At 37.4% G+C, this 22,317-nt stretch overlaps 1 protein-coding gene across 1 annotated transcript; it reads right to left on the bottom strand.

Annotated features, from left to right (window-relative positions):
* Positions 1–2,339: 2,339 nt before the first annotated feature.
* Positions 2,340–22,241, bottom strand: LOC139963900 (DNA replication licensing factor mcm4-A-like). The gene is made up of 17 exons (XM_071965113.1): positions 22,093–22,241; positions 20,770–21,048; positions 20,314–20,463; positions 19,564–19,648; positions 18,440–18,521; positions 17,755–17,964; positions 16,571–16,805; positions 15,972–16,214; positions 14,838–15,069; positions 14,095–14,189; positions 13,543–13,822; positions 12,050–12,143; positions 10,791–10,945; positions 9,752–9,869; positions 9,018–9,259; positions 5,990–6,200; positions 2,340–5,142 (listed from the first exon to the last, which is right to left on the bottom strand). The coding sequence occupies exons 2-17, from the start codon at positions 21,035–21,037 to the stop codon at positions 5,047–5,049; spliced, it is 2,796 nt and encodes a 931-aa protein (XP_071821214.1). The 5' UTR covers positions 21,038–21,048; positions 22,093–22,241; the 3' UTR covers positions 2,340–5,046.
* Between the last annotated feature and the right edge of the window lie 76 nt (positions 22,242–22,317).

Raw genomic sequence — 22,317 nt, 5'->3', positions numbered from 1 at the left:
GTTGTTTTATTTTTTTTATTATTGCCAGTCTTTAATGAGGGGACTCCTGCTCAGTGCAGATCAGCACTGCTTTCCAGTAATACTTTTATTTAACGTGGAGTGTAGGCCCACACCTCTCCTCCTCCCCGCCCTCCCGATCCACGACCTTTTTTCTTCATATTTCCATGGTGAAACGGTAAACGATGTTCTCACTGAAAACAATGCCATCACGGTATTGTTCACAACACGAACATTTTCGCCTTACCCAGAAAGCGATGGAATAGTCAAACTCTCAGATATGTAACGTTGTTTTATCGCGCTGGTGGAATCTAACCCCTTTCATCTGAACTGTGGATGTCGGGATCACGGTGACGTGTGGTTCCAATCACGATACTCTACAAGAGAATGCATGCACATACCACGTCATTGTCTTAACCACATCAATTGATATTTCGTTAATGGAAAAAATTCTTATATTGAAATCTTGGAGAATGTAATTATTTGCCAAAATAGTCTATACCGAAGCGGCTGAAAATGATGATCGAGTTTGCTCTCTTAATTTTCAGCTGTATTTTACATTGAATTGTAACTATAGCTTTATCATTGTAACCAAGGGGAGAACCACTCATTCTTCTGAAGGGGGAGGAGTTTACCCCCTCCCACTGGCAGACAATATTTAAATAATAATTCCTAATGTACAGTACATACATATTTTACTTGAATATATGCTGATACAACCCAAACAATCGAAAATTCTTCAAATTGTTTCAAAAGTTGCAAACTATAGCACGATTTGGCATATAATCACTCTCAATGATACTAAAATGTCTCAAAGGATAGGGGAAGGGGGGGGGGGAGGCACAACCCGGAAGTATACCGTGTAAAAGTTGTTATTGCGATCATTAGAAACTGAACTGGTATTCAAACTGAAGTCGCTGATTTCAGGCAACGCAAAAAGATCATTCTGAGTAGGCCAATATCTAAAAGGAACTTTGTAAAATCCTTCGTCCGCCCTTAGCCCTATCATACAGGAAATTCACGAGATAGGAAACCCACCTTTAAAGTCCTGTTCATATCTGTGGGATAACTGTATAGGCATACCGAATTAGCATTGGTATGTTATTTGCTACAGTATCAAATAAGAACACGCAGATAGCTCAGGTAGCATATAGGGGTTCCTTTTTGCGAAATAGTTTGACCCTTTATGAGTTTTACTTTTTGAGAAATTACCCAATAAATATCAGATTTAAAATAAATTTGGTTGTTTGTAAACTGTTAAGAATTAATGATATCATGCTATTTCTCTTAACCGATTTGATGTTTATAGAAATAACCCTTTAGAATTATCAGCCGCATTAATTGAAATGGATGGATGACTTAGTCTAGCACACAGTTGCAAGACAAAACTATGTGAGTAAACATATTTTTGGAGCATCAAATAACACGTTTACAATACATTTAAACCTTCGCAAGAATTTATCCACGGATGCTCTAAAAGACCATTGCTCATTATTTGATTTTCCACAGATAATAAGTATGTATATGTGGAGGGAAGCCTTCTAAAGAGCCAATACAGGCTTAACAAGGTAAAGGACTCCCAAGAAAGAAAAAAAAAGAGATTATGAAGTTAAAAGCACATTTGGTAGATTTGTTAGAATTTATAAAAAGAAGTATGAACCTAAACTTTCAGGACTGCATTGTAGGATCGATATCAATTTTAACCTTAATTTAAAGAGGCATTCCATCTTGTAACTAAATTCTATCTCAAGTCATCCTTAAGCTTGCATACGCCTATTAAATGCCCCATGGACTGACACACTAAATCATCATTAGCTAAACAGTACCCATCACTGGATTGCTGACAAGTTTGCCAATCATGGCACCATCAATTTTCCGTATCGTGAGCCTGAAGATTTCTTTGCTATGAGAGCCTGAAGTTGTTGTCACTTGTAAACAAATCTCTTTACACAGTAGTAAACAACTTTCGTACACTGCTTCTGGGATGCCCAAAGTCTAAAATTGCTACCATTACCCTAATTTTTGCACCACATGTACTTCCATTCATTCTCTTCAACATGCAAACCACAAGAAACCAGATTTTGCTTGATTACATATAAAATAAAATAAAAATGTTCTCCTACTGCTTTCGGCACTTTTATTGATATAGGAGAATACTTGGGAGGATTAATATAGCCTCTAATAGGAGTACGCCACCTTAATGTAATCACTAGAACTAAATACTCCCTATAACTTGCTTCTGTATTATGGTACTCTTCTTTGGAGAGGTAGGCTGGGGTGTAGTTGGGGATCGATTCACTGTAACGATAAGACTTACTGATAAAGAAAAGACAAGACATAAATTATCACTACTTTAGTGCAATTTATTTCATCCTTGGAGGATTACATAATCTCAATTATCTCAAAAATTATATTTGCAAGTGTGTTTGACGGCCAAAAAGATGAATGGGGAAAACAAAAAACAGATATAAATTTTTCATTCATTTGAGAGATGAAGCAACCATATGTAAGAATCATCTTTGTGCCCTTTTAATATAAGCATCTGAACACAAAACTACAGAATATTATATATCTGATTAAGAATAGTTCAATGTTTCTCCAACTGTGAAGACTTCTGTGACAGAAGAGGTGATAAGAAATTTCCATACACATTTCACAGTCTTATCCTCTTTGAACCTTTCAAATACTATAAATCCTCAAAAGAGCCCCATTTTCTCTTAAAGGTAAACATGGAAATATTTACAGTAAACATTATTTACACATTGTTTCTTTATGATGAAACTGGCAGGGACTGACGTAGTTCCAGTACAAATTGTCTGGATATCGTCAGAAAAGTTAGGAGAGAGAAGAAATGGACGTAGAAAACGAGAAGAACTAACAAACACATACCACTCAACGTACCACATATCACTGCACCTTAAAGTGGCATGGTAATGATTTTTAAAGGGAAAAAAAGACATAATAAAATGACAGAGATAATTGTGATTTTTCTGACTAATATACAAGACAAAGCTCAAGCAGAATTTTGCCCCAAAGAGTGAACTCTTGACTTTATAGAGAATCTGTTGTTGCCTGGACTATATATGGATATACAAAGTGTCTTTATCAAAAAAAGCAAAAAAAAAGCAAAAAAAGTAATGATTTATAAACTGCATGTTTGCATTGTGTTGTATACATTCAATATTCACACATAAAAGGGTACACCAATCAATTTAACTATGAGACCTATGAACATGTATCCATTGGAGTTCTCCCGAGTAGAGAATTGTTTATTCCTACTCTGATCACCCATGGTATTTACATAATGTACTAAAGTAACATATGTGTATTTTACCTCTTAAGCTACATAAAAAGGAATAATTTATCCATTATCCTCTTATTTATTATTATTATTATTTTATTGTTTTACACAGGAATGGAAGTACTTTACCAATAGTACTGAATTAACTCAGTCTACAACACAGAACATCTCACACCATTGTCATTTTCAAGATATACTTAAAGGCATTGAAGACTCTCCCCAAACCGTGTGCCGCCCTCTGAAAAAGTTAACTTTCCGTTGCTTGCAAGTGAAGTTTTTTTTCTTGTCGTACAAACTGCAGACAGTAATGAAACGTGATACCTTGTTATCTTTTATCTGGACCTGAGATGTCCATCGCTGCTATGTACACTGTGTTGTGGGTATTGACTGCAGCTGTATGCATTGACTGTATACTAGTGTCTATTTACCGACGGTAGCAAGCTGTGTGTGTATTTTCTGGGATTGATGGTGGTTCTGTTACACCTCATTTGAAACTAGGTCAGATTACCAGCATCAGACGTTTGTTTGTGCGAGTCTTCACTCCCTTAAAATCTCAGGGCTTTGTTGATGTTTCTCTCTTTGTATTGTTTGTGTTCTCTTTTGTGTACAGTGACTTGCAAATCTTGTTGGTTGATAAGTGCTTATTATAATTCCTTATTATTATTAATATTATTTACAAGAGACAAATTCAGAGCCTTCTAAACTGACACACAAACTTTAAAGACTAAATGATTCCCTAACACGATCTTGGTTCATCGGTCGAATGAGGTAACCACAGGATTGTGGCAAATTCACACCACGACACGGCTGTTAAGGGAGAATGTGTCATTCTTAATCAAATCTTGTCAGTAGAAATTAAAATCGATTTAATTCATCCTCATTGAAACTTACCATCTTGAAATATCTTGCAACATTAATGGCTATCCATGAATCCTCTTCCAAGTTCTGAATAATGGCTCTTCAAACTTTCAAAATTTGGTTCTTCAAAATTTACCAAAAATTGTTTGCAGTCATCATAACCTTATATATGATATTTAAGCTCGAGCTAGAAAGTCTGTTTTAGATGATATTTTCTAGCTAGAATGGAAATTTGTGTCAGCTTTACTACTCAGACTATAGAAAAATTACATCATATCGTGGACGCTATTACAAATTATTTCCATACGTAAGCTCTCGAAAATAACACATCAAAATGTACCAAAGTCTTAAGAATGGTAATATACACAATAGAACATTTAACTACAATTTATAATATTCACAAAGCTATGGATGTGAGAAACATGGCTGTTCTTTGATTTTCATAAAGAACAGATTTTTACTTCATAGAGAAGAAACCAGCTTTTAAATGGTACGCATGATCAAGTCCCAGGTTTAAGGGAGAAAACTGCTCTTCCAAGTCTCAAAGAATAAAATAAATGGGACCCCAGACTGACACAAATATAACTGATGGTATCGTGCTTCCTCCAATGAAATGCCAGGCTGAAACCAAGATGGCTGCAATTCCAATCGTCCCTGAGATTGGCGAGGAACCATTTGCTGTTTCCATTTTTAATTTGAACCATATCTCACGTTTAAACAACAGGTGTAGCGCTTGTTTAATGATCCACGGATAAATGTCAAGACTTCTAAGAGAGGTGAACTCCTTTTTCACTGCTCCGTGTAGTAAAGACTAAATCGAAGACTAGAACGCACCAAGGAAAGTGAAGTCTCATTACTCTGATCTCATCGATTATTTCAAATCAGTTCCCTTATTGAAGTAGACGGATGGTCTTGTCGCTTCTGTAAATGAAATCGGAATCTTGGAGTTCTCTTAGGGCTCCATCGTAAATGTCACGAGTCAGATGCTGAAAAGAGAGAGAGAGGGAGGGAGAGAGGTCAATCTCTATCAAGTACTGCTTTAGATATGAAAAATGTGCTACAAAAATGGTCACCTCCTGAATGCCAAACTAAACCCATAATAGCTATTTCTTTCTTTTTTTGTTGTTCCTGTAATCAGAATAGGGGATTTCAGTCTAAATGACAGGTAATTTTTCCTACATTACTGTTCAGATCTAATGTATCAAGAAACACTGCTGTCTTCACTTTACTTTTGCAGTCTTTTTATCCTGGACTTATTAAGATTAAAATTAAAATTAAGAGAGTTCAATTTTCAATCCCTCACCCTCTCTTCCCCTCCAATTATAAGCATTACAACAACATATGTGCAATGCCTGGAATTAACTTTCTTCTATTTTTCTCTTATTAGCATATTTTTCTCCTATTTGCATAACCTTTGTCACCTGAATATAAAACATGTGTCTATTTGACACTGAGGTCTTCATGAATCTAAACAGCATGTTTCATCATGTTTAACCGTATTATACTTGTTTAATTTGCTGCATCTGGGCCAAAATACAACCCTTTGCATCACCAGTGGATGAGCTAGCTAAGATAACTCAGTCAATTTATTTTAAACCAAATTTCACTGTTCAAATCAGGTAACTACATAAACGTCTGTCACTACCAAAACTCTGTCACTATGGAAACTATCAATCGATCACTCCTGCAATGTTCCGTACAAACAAACCTATGATCCACGTTACGATTTTGTCGGTTTTATAATTCATCATTGAAACAAGAATGTTCGGCAAAACAAAACTTGTTGAGTAGCAGTGTTGTGATAAAGAAAACCTCAAAAAGGGTGTCACCTACCAGATCTGAACTCTGTTTCATCTCTTCAAAGAGCTGATGATACTTGATGGTGGTGATCTTGCCCTTTGCCTCCAAGTGTTTCTTGATTACTGCGGCGAGTTCCTTCTGTTGTCTACGAGCACTACTGCTGACACCTGTTGCTAGGATATCCACATTGATTGTTCCGTCTCGAGGGTCAAATGCAGACTGCTTCAAAGCCTCATAGTGCAATCTGTAGAGTAAAAATTATAGAGTAAAAAGTATGGAGTAAAATCCACACCTTACCCACATGAGTAATTAGAAACTCCTCACTAGACCCACTCATGTTAGGGCTTTAACCAAATTTTTCCAAAATGTCTCAGAAGTTTCTAGATGTCACACATAGATCACATCAACTGTTCATGTGCAGAAATGAACCTCTACACCGGTGCTGTGGCCGAGTGGATAAAGGCGGTGGCATTTAAAGCAATGAGACTTAGCACTCGGGAGGTTCCTGGTTCGAGACCCAGCCTGGTCATAGTAAGGGAAGGCTCGCAAATTTAACCGGCGATGATCGAAGGCCCAACCGTTGCTATCCAGTGTAATGAGCACAGCAACCAGCTGGTAATGAGTCATGCTTGAACGCACACATTTCCTGCCTTCCAAGAGTCGGTGGACAGTTGTATGCACTTGACTATGAGACCACAAATTAAGCCTCTTATGCACAAAAAAAGACCAGACAATGAACTGGTCACTTTGGTCCAGGATGTACACAAAAGGGTTATAGAATTTTCTCTGCAGGTTGGAGAATTGTTTATCAATAAAGCTACTACATTTAGGCTACTGTAACTGCATTGAGTTACTTCACAGTTGTGTGTACTTTGCTGACGGTTTGTGCTCGTAACATGAATTTTACGTGGCGCTTTCATCGCTATTTTTTATTTCGTGTTTTGCAATTGAACTAACGGAGACACTCTGTTTGGTCTTGAATCCCTTAATACACAAAAACCTACATCATCAATGCTCTAGACAATCTCTCAAACCTGTGGGGACCTTTCTTTCGTTCGTACTGTAAACAGTTTATTGAAATGACAGTAAATATATAGCCTAACCATTCAAACTCTCGTACATATCTATATGCAGAATCACCTCCACGTGAGTGATGCAGTCAGACAGTAGGCTAAGACATGTGCGTGATCTTACTTTCACGTTGCGCAGCTGCTTTCGGGTTGTAAAAAACCTGAACAGTTCGCGACTTGTGCAAGAAAAGTTGTTATTGCATGGCGCTTTACGAAATGGAATGGCTAATAAAGAAACCGAATAATTCTTATTCATAGTAGACTTAATTGGCTTTAGTTGTAACGAAGTCACGAATGATATAATTTTAATTTAGTTTGAGAAATTACGTTTGATCAGATCGTTTAGCATAAAGCATAAATTCGGTTTAGACTACAACGGTATGACTAGTTGTAATTGTACTATACACTGAACCAATGTTTGAAAACTTGCGCTTGAAGCCTTCATGAATGGGTAATATGACTTTTTGTATCACATTGCGTGACATTTATTTCTTGGCAACTTGCCAACGTTACTTGAGATAGTAGTATTTCATCAGAGCCAGACAAAACTGTCTAACACCTGTTTGATAACATTTTTGGCACGTTTCCAAAAAACTTTACATGGAGTAAACTATTTTGACGCCACCCTAGAATTAATTAGGTCAGTCAGTAAAGGATCGGTAAAGTTATATGCGAAATATTATCTTAGACGTTCAAGAAAATTTACATCCCCGTAACAAAGTAAAACCATGGATGTATATAAAACACACCTCAAGCTAACCGACTCATCCGCATGAACAAAACAATCTGTTCCCAATGATACACGAGGCACAGTCTATACCATACATACATAGCACGATATCAAGGCCCCAATAGCTACAGTATGGCCATCTTTATCAAAGTAAACCTTGCAATCCCATGTTTTAGTCCACTTGGCATGATTAACTAAATGCTCAATATCTTTTTCCATGTCCTTGTAGAAAACGTCAACTTCGCAAAATACAATAAGTTGTGTTTTTGTTGTTACGTGAGATCCGTAACCGACGAAGTGGTTAGGCTATATACTATACTCTTAACTATGGTAGGATAATTATTTTTCCTTTTTTGTGTGGAAATTCTAGAAAGTACTTTCTTTTTCCCCCGCTTAACAGCAGATGTGGTCGTATGGTTTATTCATAAATGGGTGTACTAGAGCCTTGTTTACATGACATTTGTTGCATTTAGCACGTTAAGCCAGTTTCGCGTGAATTTTTCGAAAGTATTTTGCTCGATCTTTCGTAAAATTTGAAAGGTGTACCAACTTACTGTTCAAGAGAAAAGAGAGATGGATCAGTGTTAGTGAATGAAAATACTTTGTACAGGAAAAGAAGTCTGAAAGTATTTTGAAACATTTGATACGAAAATAGTTCATGAAGATTTCAACTCGTTCTTGAAATAAATCTCCTTCTAATGTGGTCACAGTGCCATTGTTACGTAAAAACCACAGACCAGGAAAAGGCAAGTACCGCTTTTGTTTACAAACAATAGCAGCGCTTCTGTGTTGGGAGCTCAATGCTCATTACTTTCACAGAGTTACCGTGGGTGTGTGCACTCAAGCGTGAGCGATATGCAGGCTGCATAATGAGCAGTGGTGTGCTGCTGGCTGGGCCTTCGATCATCGCCGGTTAAATTTGCGAGCCTTCCCTAAGGTGGGTTTTTCATCCAAGACCAATCTACGGTTTTCCCATCTGAAATTGGAAGCCACCTGATGTGTAAGTTGTAATCCATAAGCCCTTGCGGGTTCCTCCCACATTTGTGGTCGCTTAAGCGTTGTAAAAATAATTGCTCATTATTATTGATTATTATAGACAAGATAAAAGAGTCAATTTGAGTAATACTGCCATTGAAAAGACACCCTAGATAAATATAGCTGTTTGGGATAACACCTATCACACTGACAGTTAATCATATTGCACTTGACGGGTATAAATATTCAGTTTGTTCGTGGCACCGGATGACCAATCACAACTTACCTCCTGGCTTCGTCCACGTCAACTGTTTCCACAGTTTTGGAAAAGCGCATCCTAGCGTGAGCTTCAGCAAGACGTATCAGGGACTCCAGTTGCCTTGGATACGCTGAAACCATACCCTTTGCACTCCCAATCTTTCTCATCTCTACGTACGACTGGATCAACAACTGACATGCTTCTTCGTTCAGAGTCGGATTTACGTAAGTCCTAGCGTAAGCAATGTAGTCCTGCAGCAGATCAATATCCTGCAAAGAGAGTCCATAAAATGTCACTTTGAAACGCAAAATGTCGCAATTTCCCCATGGTAAAATAGATTACAAAAGATTGCAAAAACATATGCTAGTGGCTAAAGTTGATTGCGTAAATGTTGAACTTCGTGAAGTACAGTAAACACAAGACAAACGATACCAGTACGTGATGTTAAAACTTTAAGAAAACATTTCACTAACACATTTCTTTTCGACATTTTTTACTTCAGTGAAGTTAACGTGGGTAATAAAAAGAGAGTCATGAAGACAGTAACATTTCTTGAATTTATTCTCCTTATTTTTTACCCTTTACTGCGAACGAACTAGACTTGGACCGCTGTTGGTAAAGCTTAAAAAATACGCAGCTTAGAGATCGCGACACCTCCGTCAGAGATTTGGATGTTTTCAATGAAATTTGGGAGGGAAAAAAAAAACGGTTTTGGGTTTTCACGAAACCGTGCAAGCTTACGTTCTCTTCATGTGTCTTACCATGTTCTCTTCCTCGACCTCATCCTTACTCTGGTGGTACAGGGAGACCAAATGGTTGGCTAGTCGACGGTCAAATATCTCATCTTGAGGATCCAACATGAGGAAAATCAAATCAAACCTACGAGAAGAAGAAGAATACAAAGAAAAATTGAAAACCCAGTTAAATCCTTATATGGCCTGATCGTTTGGAGCTGTCAAATGTACAACGCCAAAAATGCTGTAAAGACAACGACAAACTTCAGTACTTAACATAACCAACATGATTATTGACAAATCAGGATTATGGATCATGGAATGATGTCGTGTCTTTTGTCATGCAAATACAAAAGCACAAAACAATCAGAGGCTTTAGGGTCAATACCAATGGGTTCAATTCTTCTTGCAGTTTTAGTTAAAAATATTTACAAGCCTACACCAAGGGGACACACCTGGACCAATCTCAACTCCTTTACAAGATTGCTTTTACAAGATTGCTTGGACTGATCTCAAATATCACAGTCAGCTGGAATATGGTATACATTTTCTTGATCAGAACTAAGACATCACAGCTATTGTACAGAACTAAGACCTATTATTTGTTGGCAAGTTTACCATATTCTATACAAGCCATTTAATGTCCATACAATTTGATATGATTAACTAAGATGAAAATAACAGGGTCATTATTAGTTCAACCTAACATAGAAACTTCTGCATCCCACAAATTTAGTGCAACATTTGTTCATTTTCATCATTTGTTTTTTTTTGGAGGGTGGGAATGGGGAGGGGGGGGGGGAGGGTTATAATAACACACTTACAATCAGATTCCTTATCCTGCTTTAATAATTGAGGGTTGCTTCACCAGAAAAGGAGCAAAATTCACAGCAATATGTAGCTTTAATAAATGAATATGATATCACAACATGCAGTCTAGATTATAACCATGATGACCTTTGACATGTACACCAAAGAAAGAAGCACATTGTAGTTTGACTTAACCTCTCTCCCCGTGAGTCTCATAACAAAACTAACACACAGTTCGAATGCATTCAAAACTTACCTGGACAGAAGTGTATGAGGCAACTGAATATTGTCGATAATTGTCTTCCTGGGGTTCCATTTGGAGTCCACAGGATTTGCCGCAGCCAAAACAGAAGTGCGGGCGTTCAGGGAACAGATGATCCCAGCCTTAGCGATGGAGAGTGTTTGCTGTTCCTGAAATCACAGTTAAAGATATCGTTTTTTTTATGATATTAACGGCCAACTCAAAGTAGTCATTCTTTCTACTTGAAAGACTTAGCATTCACTGCCCATCCTCTTCCATTCAAAAACAAGCAAAACACTTTCCATGTGTCCCTAATATATATTCCGGAGCGATGTTATGAAAGGGAATTTTGCAATTGTCACGTACCCTTTGTGCACATTTACCCATCCCCATTCTGAATTTATCAGCTGACTCCAGTAGTAGACATACTCATAGGCGTAGGAGGCAGGGTGGGGGGCTTGGGGGCTGCAGACCCCCAACCAAATAATTTTGTGAAAATTCGGGCAATATACTGAGAATTTTTAGGCACCTACTGAAAGAAAAAACAACTGTTTGAGGGGATGTCGGTGAATGAAATGCCTGGTGATTTGAATTGCACCAGCACCTACATATTTAGTAATTCACCAGTGTGTTTTGCAATGGTCAAACTTATATTATTATCATTATTATCATTATTATTGTAACAACTTCCCCAAAATTATTACCAATATGGAAGGGTAATAACGCCGCAAATGATTGTATGTAATTGGCATGCGATGTAATAACCGACACATGCCTATATGGTATGTACATTAACATGTTGAGCGTGCGAAAAAGTTTGGTTATAGTTTTTGGGCAAGTCGTTTCAGCCCCCCCCCCCCCAAATCAAATTGGGCACCTACGCCTATGGATATACTTAGTACAGTATAGTGGATGGAGGAGATATGTAAGGAAGGACCTTGTAAATATACATTCTTGTACATATGTCTCCAATAGATAGTTATGTTCACTTAGTCTGAAGGACAACTACAGAACTTTGCAAAAAGTTACCAAAACTATGATAATAAGAATTTGACCATGTAGTCTTATAAAATCTTCCAGATGAACAACAATAACATTTTCTTGCAACACATTGCATCATATTCCTGGTAACATATTTGATCACAAACAACTGTTTTCATTTGCTAGTAAAAAATTAGATAACTGTATGCAGCTTTTTCTATTTTGTAACACAGGAAATTACTTCCATCACTGCAAACCCTCTAGTTTTAATCATCGACGGTTCAAAAACTTACCATGACTTCGTGCAGAACCGATCTGGTGCTGTCGTTCATTTTGTCGAATTCGTCGATGCAGCATATGCCGTTGTCACTGAGCACTAATGCACCCCTGAAATTTAGACAAATGAACAAGAAATTGATTATATAATTAATTTCCAAGCCAATTATTGGGTGCATAATCATAAAAGTGTATAAAACAATGGCCACAAATATAATCCTGTCAGTTATCAATAAAACATGTGGAGATTTAGCCATAAAATGAGCTGTGCATCCAACCTTGTCTATCTGCCATGGTAATTCTCAAGACACTGGTTATCTCCTATTTGAATTTAACTGAGTTTGCTCAAAGTGACATGCTTCGTGCAACCTGCATTCCTGCTGTGTTCTTTACAACATTAATATCTTTAATTATTTCTTTACCCACCAGTACTTCCCTCCTAGGACCCCATTTCAAGAATCCAAGATCCGCCACTGTAATGCACAGGAGTGATTTGGTCGCCCTAAAAATGCCCCCTATAACCCCCTTTTAAAGGAGGTTAGGTGGGAGCATGCCTTTACAAAAAAGCAAATGCATTTTTAACAACATATCTGAAATGGAACAAAATTCTATCAAAAATTTTCTAATATTTTTGAGCGGTTTTATTTTGGCTGACTGTGTGTCACTTTGCAAGCGCGACAAAACTACTTTTTAAGGGTGTTGCCAGTCTGTAATCTGTGCAAATTGCCGATATCTACGCAGTATGACAACTCTATAGCAGGTCACATGTTAACTATGTCATACTGGCTTTCCAGATATACGATACCAATGCCAGCCAACCATTGTAATTTATACCACTCCTGAATAATTAAGTTTAATTTCGTCACAGTTATCACCGGTTTCATATGAAACTGGAACGGAAAAAAATTGGTCGTCGTTATGGAGCCATGCCATCGAATCGATGCTATTATCGCAAGTTGTGAATGTTCTTGGATTTAAATCAATAATGTTAAAGAGGAAAGAATAAAAATCTAGTTCAAGAATGGCTGGTAGCTTCTTGCAAAATTGGAACTAATTAACCTCAATGGAGCAAACTTGGCAGGTTACCTAACAAAGAAGAGTTCATACAGACCAAAACTAGATCCTAAAATGCCAATAGGGACAACACACAGTCAGTTGCAACATAGTACGGCTCCAACAAAACAAGCAAAAATTATGACTGTATTCAAAGAACGTAATTGCCTACCGATAAAATAAAATAATTAAAAGCTGAAAGTCACAGAGGGTCAATTTGGAACATTCTTAAATGTAGGTCACATTTCAAAGTTTGGTAGAAGACTAAACTGTATTTTGCGGTTAAGTTAAACAGACATTTCATGATATGTCTTAAGAAAAAGGGGAAAAAAAAACAAAATTCAACTGCTTGCTTCAGTCTGAACTTTCTGATATAGGAGGATTACTGTCATTAACCTAAGATACCTTGGAAGAGAACTTGGCACAATATGAATCAACGGAGGAACGTCGTACTTACGTTTGTAAAACCAGTTGTCGGGTTTCAGGATCTTTGGTGACGTACGCAGTAAGACCGACGGCACTCGAACCTTTCCCCGACGTGTACTGCCCCCGTGGGACCAGATTGTGAACGTATTGCAAGAGTTGCGACTTACTGGTACCTGGGTCACCGCATAGCAAGATGTTGATTTCTGACCTGAAGTTACTCCTTCCGGCCTCGCTGAAGTCCTTACGAGTGGATCCGAATAACTGGCACAGAATTCCTTTCTTAATGTCTTCATTTTCATAAATACTTGGAGCTAGTAATACAGAAGACAAAAAATAATAACGTTACTCAATATAGTCGTTTTATGTAGTCCAAAAGCCACAGTCACAACAAATTGCTTTTCCCTTCAATTGTAAAAATCGAGTCAATGAATGACTTTGAAAAAAAAAAAAATCCTGTGATTTGAGAAAGCTACTTATAATTGAAAGAACTTCAAGAGGGTCACATTTTCTGAAAAAAGTTTGGATCACCGTGGCATACAGTACGATCAATCCATGGCTTAAATCTCATGTTGCGTGAACTCACCCAAAGCTGCCGCAAGCTTCTCGTAAATCTTTTCATCTTTGGACAGCGCGATGAGTTCGTCTTTGCGATCTTCTGTGAAAGTCCTCCTTTCTTCTCTGAGAAGGGAAGCAGGTTCATTACACTGTTAAGTGTTGAAATTAAAAATTTCAAACAAGGTTTACCTGTGGTATTTACAAATGCAGCAATGGGGCACTAAGGAATTCTTTCCTATACCACGGCAATCCAAATCATCCAAGATTGAGTTTGAGATTTCAGTATTATCCCCCAAAGTCTGCTAATTCCAATTTCAATTCCAATTTGTTCTTCATAAGTTCAGATTAACACAGGTGTTGTTTGATCGCTAAGTTGTAAAAGATGTTGCTGCTTAATCTTGAGAGAGTACCTTTCACCGACCTTAATAGCCAAAGTAAGAAAATAACCGATGGTGTTGATGCTAAAATGAGCCGAAACTGTCGATACCGACATATTACAGCAACAATACAGGCCTTGTACATGTTTCGGATACAAAATTGGTAAAATAGCAACACTCGCATATATAACAGTCTTATTGATGGAATAGCCACATGACGATGTAGTCCAACTTGCCATGTACGTCAAACAAACTATAATCGCCTTCACGTGTTAATATCCCATAATGAAACAGCAAACTAGTCATACTACCAGAGAATTCATACAGTCCTGATGCTCAAGGACATGGATTAATAATCTCTTTCTTTAAGCCAAATAAATGGCATAAAACTTACCCGTCTTCTCCAATTTCGTGCATGTGGTTGGAATCGGCCTTGCAGAACTGAATGACATCAATGTACGTCTTATAAACGGCCTTGACATTCCTCTGGCGAGGATTCACCCTCAACGGTGTGGCACGGTATATCCCTGTCACGTTTAATCTGTCACCAGGCTGTACAAAGTCTACAAGATCATTGTGGGCGTACAGGACCACTGTATGCGGAGTTTGACCGGCGGGCATATCCTCTGGCAAAGGAAGGAGTGGAAGGAAAGCAAAATGAACAGAGCAGATGAGTAGATCTGATTTGGCAGGGACAGTATGTTAGCGACATTTTTCCCGTCCATGCAGGTGTTATTCACACATCTTATCAATTGATCTTGACCTTGACTAACAACTAGTTTAACTCACCCAATATATTATATTTAGTGAAATAAATAACTAATAATCAGTTTTCCTCACTCTATATATAATATTTAGTGAAATAAATAAATAACTAGTGTTCCTCAACCTATATATAATAGTGAAATAAATAGATAACTAATAATCAGTGTTCCTCACCCTATATATAATAATAAGTGAAATAAATATATACAATGACATGCAAACTTTGAGAGTTTATACAAGCTGTTCAAAACTAATTGCCTATCAACTAAAATCAAAGGAAGGTAAAAAGGAAGTTATATAAAGTGACTCAATGGGGTAAACAAAAGAGTTTCATGGCTCCAAATGACATGTTTATAATGCTTTACAAGTCGCTCACGAACTGTGTTTCGATTTAGCCTTAAATGGAGCATGCCACAGACTTTTGCATTTACACATTAAATTTGAAAACATTTGAACATGTTGTTATACCTCTTACATGATGGATTGATCACCAGTTATATAGCACACCTCAACTTGTCCAAAACTGTTCAGACACTCACCAACCAACTTGTTATTTTCTTGAACATTGCTCAACATATTTATCAAGGAAATGCAAAATTATTTGAAGGATTGGGATAGTCTCCATTCAATTATTGTCTGATATGGTGGAAGAGGCTTGTAAATATTACCTTTGTTTAATCTATTCTCATATCACCTGCATCCTTTCCCCTAGCAACCACCCTAATCCCCATAGGACAAACACTTTACTAAAAGTATTCCTTACCTGGTGATTCTTGGAGCTTAATCATTTGCTTGTCATTAAACTGGCATCTGTTGTGAACCAGTCCCATGCTGTATTTCGTCTGGCAGTTTTGGCAGATGCTGGGTTCGGGTATACGGCCGCGATCGATCTCCACCGCAGTGTCATAGGAACATACATAGCAACGGAAGAAAGCTTCCCTCATTTCTGGCATCAATTGTGAGGTTCTGATGACCATTCCACTGATAGTTATCAATTTATCAATATCTGGAGAGACAAAATGATCATTGCACTGCAGGTTTAATTCAGGGTTAAAGAGCTACCACAGATCAAAATATCTCAAGGGAAAATGATTGTTGAACAGCGGATAATGCAGAGTTCGGGCTTCAGAAAGTAACCGTGGATCGAAACACCATTGTGCTTTCAAATTCAATGGTGAGTTAAAATCACTTTAACCACAACAAAACTAAGCAAGTTCATACTTATATAAGACTATTTATCAACCAAAATCACCATGACTATGAACTAACCTTCATAATCTTCAGTCAATAATATATTCACTAATTTTTCAATGACATATCAAGCAAGACAAAAATCTCGAAAAAATGCGATGAAGTTTTCACCTTCCGGGTTCAAAGATCTCATATTCTGCGTTTTTTCTGTATTGTACGTCCTGACTTGAATCTGGTGCTCCAATGAGGCTTCTTGGAACTTCTCAAAAAACATCTCATTAACTGCCATGTCAAAGGTCGGAATGACCTCCTGAGGGTAGTCCACAAGTTGACGATAGAGGCCACTGTCAAACGTCTTCAGATGATTACAGTTAACATTTAGGAAGGGGAGCTCCAGTGCTAGGATCTAAACGTAATCAGAAATGGAAGGTGAAAAACAGTAAAATCTTTTATTTTCAAATGTTATGATTTTCCTTTTGTGTCGCTGTTTGCTTCTAGTTGTCATCATTTTGATAGTTTCTGTCAACTCTACAGAGCAGTCTTCAAAGATAAGATTGCAATCGATCAAACTAGGACACTGACAGATTCTTTTTTTTTTGTCAAAAGAACTTCTTTCGGCAACTAATGAATCCATTCTGATGCCAACATGTAAACATGCAGATCCTCTCCGAAATTTCTAAAATATATCGATGTTGAATGAAGTTGTTACAGGATTATTAAGTATTGAATGGAATTAGAAACCAAAAATAATTGCAAAAAGATGTTCCCTGAGAGCAGCATCAGCTTCCAACATGAAATAGGAACCAGCATGTTAGACAGGTACTCCACAAGAAAGTACTTTGTAAAGACTAACTTTGATTCTTAATTCACATCAATAATGCCAAGACAGGACAGTTCTTGTATCAACTGTACACATAAACAACTTTGTAAAGACTACAGTCACTTCGTTTCTAAATTTGCATCAATAATTCCAAAAGAGCCCAGTTTATTGTCATCAACTGTACACATAAACAAAGTTCCAGTCATGTGATGTAAACAAAATGATGTATCACATTTTGAATATATATGACCCATTCAGGAAAAATTGAATAGAGATCGATTCTGGTTTCATAATCAGTAAACGCAAGCAACTTCTCAAATTCTTACTTCAATACTTTAATTATTAAAGATGCGAGTCGACCATGCCACACTTAACTTAAAGAGAGAGTCATTCTTAGCGATTGTAATTTCGCTTTGGCCGATCGGTCTGGTCGAAATCATAGAACAAACTTTTCTACTTTACGTATACCCAGACGAAACATCACAGAAACGTTTCGCATTAAACACACAGACTGGTATTAATTACTGTTACCTACCTCTTCAAGTTTTTGCATGTACAAGGGTCTGTTTGGGTCTATGCCCTCAGCTTCGTCTGCGTCTGGGTCGATGAAACCAAGCACAAACTTCTGGAATTTATCTTTGGCTTCGTCCACGACGACGTCCGTGCCCCAAATGACGAACTTGCGACTATCGCCGGCCTGTTCGCTGGCCACGGCCCCGGTAGGTTCCGAGGGATCCACGCCCCCCTGCAATCAGAAACCGCATGTTAATTGATGATGTCCAGCAGTATATGGGAACTCCAGAAACATATTGTCAACATTACTTCTGTTATAAACTTTGCTCTGACTTAAGTTGAAATCAGACAGCAGAAGCAGAAGTCAATAGCACATTCAGGTTCCAATAGAGTAAATAAAAATTCCTGAGAAGACATTACCCCCTACTTCACTACTTTGTTCATTTAGGTAACGATGGTAACGATGGCAAAATACAAAATACAAGTTTAATTTCTGAAACATGATGAAAAAGTAAAAACTGGATATTTACTAACTCGGACTTCTATAATATACAGAATACTGCGCGGCTAATCAGACTGAACTGAGCAAATTCTTCTAAGTATAACTTTTAACTGCCCTTGACTGAAAAACAAAAAGATTAATTTCTGATATCAGTAAACAAAATCAACATATATTTTGCACAAAGTTTGACTAAGCGTTGACTTACCGATGGCGGATCAGAGGACATGTTGACCTGTCTCATCTTACGATCAGTCTTCAAATCTGTACGCTGCCTGATTGGAGTACCGCTGTTGTTAAATGTATGTTAAGGACTCAAAACTCCTAAATAGAACATTAATGGCTGCTGCCACAAAAAGCTTTGATTAGCCACCAACAATTAAAGGGGATGAGAGACAGCTCTGTCTTAACCTCACCCACTTAATAAACGCACAACTGATGATGTCTTTAATAGCACAACCTAGTAAACACGTTACCAATTGTAAACACATTGCCAATAGTAAACACATTACCAATAGTAAACACATGATAGTAAACACATGACAATGACCGATAACCTCGCCACCTAGTTAACACTTGACTGATGCGCCATTTTCACACCTCACCACCTACTAAACATAAGACTTACGCTCTGTCTTTTAACCTCACCCTGTAACATGACCGATAGTCTGTCTTAACCTCACCACCTACAGTAGTTAACACTTGGACTGATCCACCATCTTAACTTCACCATGCACCTAGTAAACACATGACTGATGCTCTGTCTTTAATCTCACCAACCAGGATACACATGGCAGACAGAGTTAAAGTAATGTTCTTTATCCTATTTATAAATTTTCTGTAAATTTATACTGGAATAAAGAATGTATGAATGAATGTTTTCAATTTTGTTGTTATGATAACTTCAGTGAGATATTCATCCCTAAAGCACTGAATGAGAATTAAGGAAAAGAGAACACCACCAAGGATTTGATGGTGTTCTTAAGAATCATTTTGAAGTATAGCCCTTTGCATTCTTATGACATTATTCCAAAATCTATCAGTTGATTCAAATATATGTCCAGAAATCATCTAATCATCTCAATTACTTACCGAGGATATCACTGTTTGAAGTTAGGAAATAGGACAGATTATGACTACACAATCTGAGCCAAAATGTTCTTTTCTCTGATAAGAGTTTTGCACAACCAAGACAAGAACAAGTATCAATCCTCTACCAAAAAGGACCTCAGCATTCCTTCTGCAAAACATTTTAGATCATGCCTCTAACATCTGTCAGCAAGCTCAAAAAAAAATAACAAAGCAAAATATGATTTGCACTTTCAAGGATACCCAACACGTCCAGGAGTACCTCCTGCTCGAGAACTGCTTGGCGTTCCGTAGTTTAATGGTGAGCTCAGGTCAATCTCACTTGTACCTGTGATGAAATCAGAAAGAGGAAGACAAATTAACATAACAAAGGACAAACAGCTGTAACCATTCACTGGGGTATCATATTCTCTATGGCCTAAATGAGCAACGGTCATCAACAGAAACGGTTCTTTAGAGTGTACGGTGCAGTTGTACGACTCGGGCTCTAAACAACTATGGAAAACTAGGACATGACTGTGGAGTTGCTATTTTTAGTTAGGCAGTGGGCGGCTGGCTTTCTAAAAAACAAAAAAAACAAAGAGGGATAGACCCAAAAAAAACTGCAATTTATGAAAGCTTAGATATCTACTGGATTTCTCAAGCAATTAATTAGCATATGTAGTAATTTATTCCAGTAGTATTTATTAATATCTTTAGTTACTGAATACATTTGATTTCAGAATTCAGCAAAAACACTGTAAATGTCATATATCAGTACTTGTCCTATACAATATAAGCCAAATAGCAATTTTTAAATACTTTCCAAGGACAATTCAAAAGTCAAACTTGTCAAATGATCTGTGGCAGCCATGATCTACGGGTCAAACTGGGTCAGCCAAAATTCATCAAAACTATGGAAATTGCCCCTATCATGGGATCTGAAATATCAAATTTATATGAAAATTAACCACCAAATTCAAGGAAAATCATTGCTTTCAGGGCCGTCCCTACCTTTAGGTAAGCCAGGGCTTGAAAATAGTGATGCATCATGAGCTGGTTGGGACCCACCAGACGGTGGTGAGGATGGCATCGGTGGTAACGGTCCACTGGGAGATGAATCCATTGGTCGATCCTCTTGGCTTGATTTCCTACCTCTTGGAGCTTATTGAAAAAATTGAAAATGATAGGTTAAAAATTGCAGCAAAACTGAAAAATGTTTACCTATTCCATGACTTTAAGAGTAAGGTTTGACAATACAATCTATCCAAATAGAAACAAGGAGTAGAACACCAACTTCCTGTTCTTATTACCTGGAATTTTGAAAATAAACTTGCATGATACCTCGTCTTTAATCCCACATCTAGATCCCCCACCCCCTCTCTCTTCACCCTTCCCTCCCCTTAATGAAAACCAAATAATTTCACTTCATAATAAACAAATTAATAAAAGTTTAATCAAGTTGCTCACATTTTCCAGTCGGTGTAGAGGCCTTTCCTTTAGCTGGTGTTCCCTTCTTTGATGGGGTACTAGCATTACTCTCCCTGCCTCTTTTGCTAGGGGTTCCATTCTGGGTGGGCTGGCCTCGCCGTGATGGTGTTCCAACAGTGCTACCGTTCAATTCGGAGGTCCCATTTTGTTCGGTGCGGCCTCTTTTACTTGGGGTACCTTCAACACTTGGTGGATCATCTCCTCTGTTCCGTTTACTTCGCCTTGGTGTTCCCGCAGGAGAAGACATCTTAGATTAGACTATATATAAAATGTACAAACCAAAATATTTATATTTTTTGAAGTTTTGAGTCAGCAATACCAGCCAAGCTTACTTACTTAGGCTACTTATGTAACAATAGCACGTTGACTAGCTTATCCATACTCCTATAGTCTTGAGTTTGTTTCTAGCCAAAAAGCAATTTTACTTCCCTGTAACTGAGAATTTTAGTTTACATGTGATATTGAAAATTTGTGAATAATTTTAGACTCTATAGGTATCTGATCATCCATCAGAAGCTTTTAGCCTTTAGATTCTCTAAAAATCTAATTGATTCATAATTTACTGAGTCAAATTGTGATCAAAATTCAGCAGCTGTTGCCAGTGTTGGCTTCTTCCATTTTTTCTCAAGCATTTGTACATATGTCTTCTAAATATTCAGAATTTTTTAATTGCTAGAGTCCTATCAACTATGCAAAAATATAAATAAATAAAATGATAAATCAATACAAAATAAATAGGCTTAAATAAAAATATAAAAAGTGCTGGATAGGCCCAGTGACGCTTTGGAACTAATGATACTGTACATTCAGTTTGCAAACTTGCATCTTCCTTGGGCTTCACTTTGTGAAAACGCATGAAGCAACTTTCTACTTCAAGTTCTAGGTTAGCACAATTGCAGCTGGCTTACGAAACAACATTTACTGTAGTGCACTGTTACTGTTAGTTACTGGAAGTCCTTACTAAGCCTCTGATAAACTCATGGCTTTCGATCACTACTTTATAATTACATGCTTAGCCTTAGAGCCTGTTTAAAGATTTCTGTCGCTTGTCTCAACCTAGTTGTAGTAAAGTATCGTAAGTAACATCAATCATATTAATTAAGACTTAAGTTTGGCATAGGCTTGGTGTAACTAAGTAACTTAGGCCTAGCCTAATTTGCATCAATAAGACATTTAAAATTTAAAGGGCTCCAGGGCGGGCTTAGGTTTGACTCATTTATTGAGCACAATATCATCACTTTCATTATTATACAGATTTAATGTAAAATAAACTTGTATTTCGATTTAGCTTAGTTGACTTACCAGAAAAATAGTTTTTCAAGACGAAATAGATTAGGTCCTGTGACAGAGACGTCTCGGCTATTCACACTGTATACACGGTTCCAATTCGCAAAGTAGTTTATTGTGCTATTGTGTGGGCAAATCCCGCGAACTTGTGTTTACCGGGAAAATAGCACGTGTTGAAATACCCCGGGAAAAATTGGGCTTGCTCAAAGTCGTTTTAAATGTATGTGATAGTCTCCGTTA

This window comes from Apostichopus japonicus, chromosome 3, assembly GCF_037975245.1.
Source record: "Apostichopus japonicus isolate 1M-3 chromosome 3, ASM3797524v1, whole genome shotgun sequence".
NCBI classification, from domain to species: domain Eukaryota; kingdom Metazoa; phylum Echinodermata; class Holothuroidea; order Aspidochirotida; family Stichopodidae; genus Apostichopus; species Apostichopus japonicus.
Note: the sequence above shows the minus strand (reverse complement) of the source record. Positions and strands in the feature narration are given on the sequence as shown.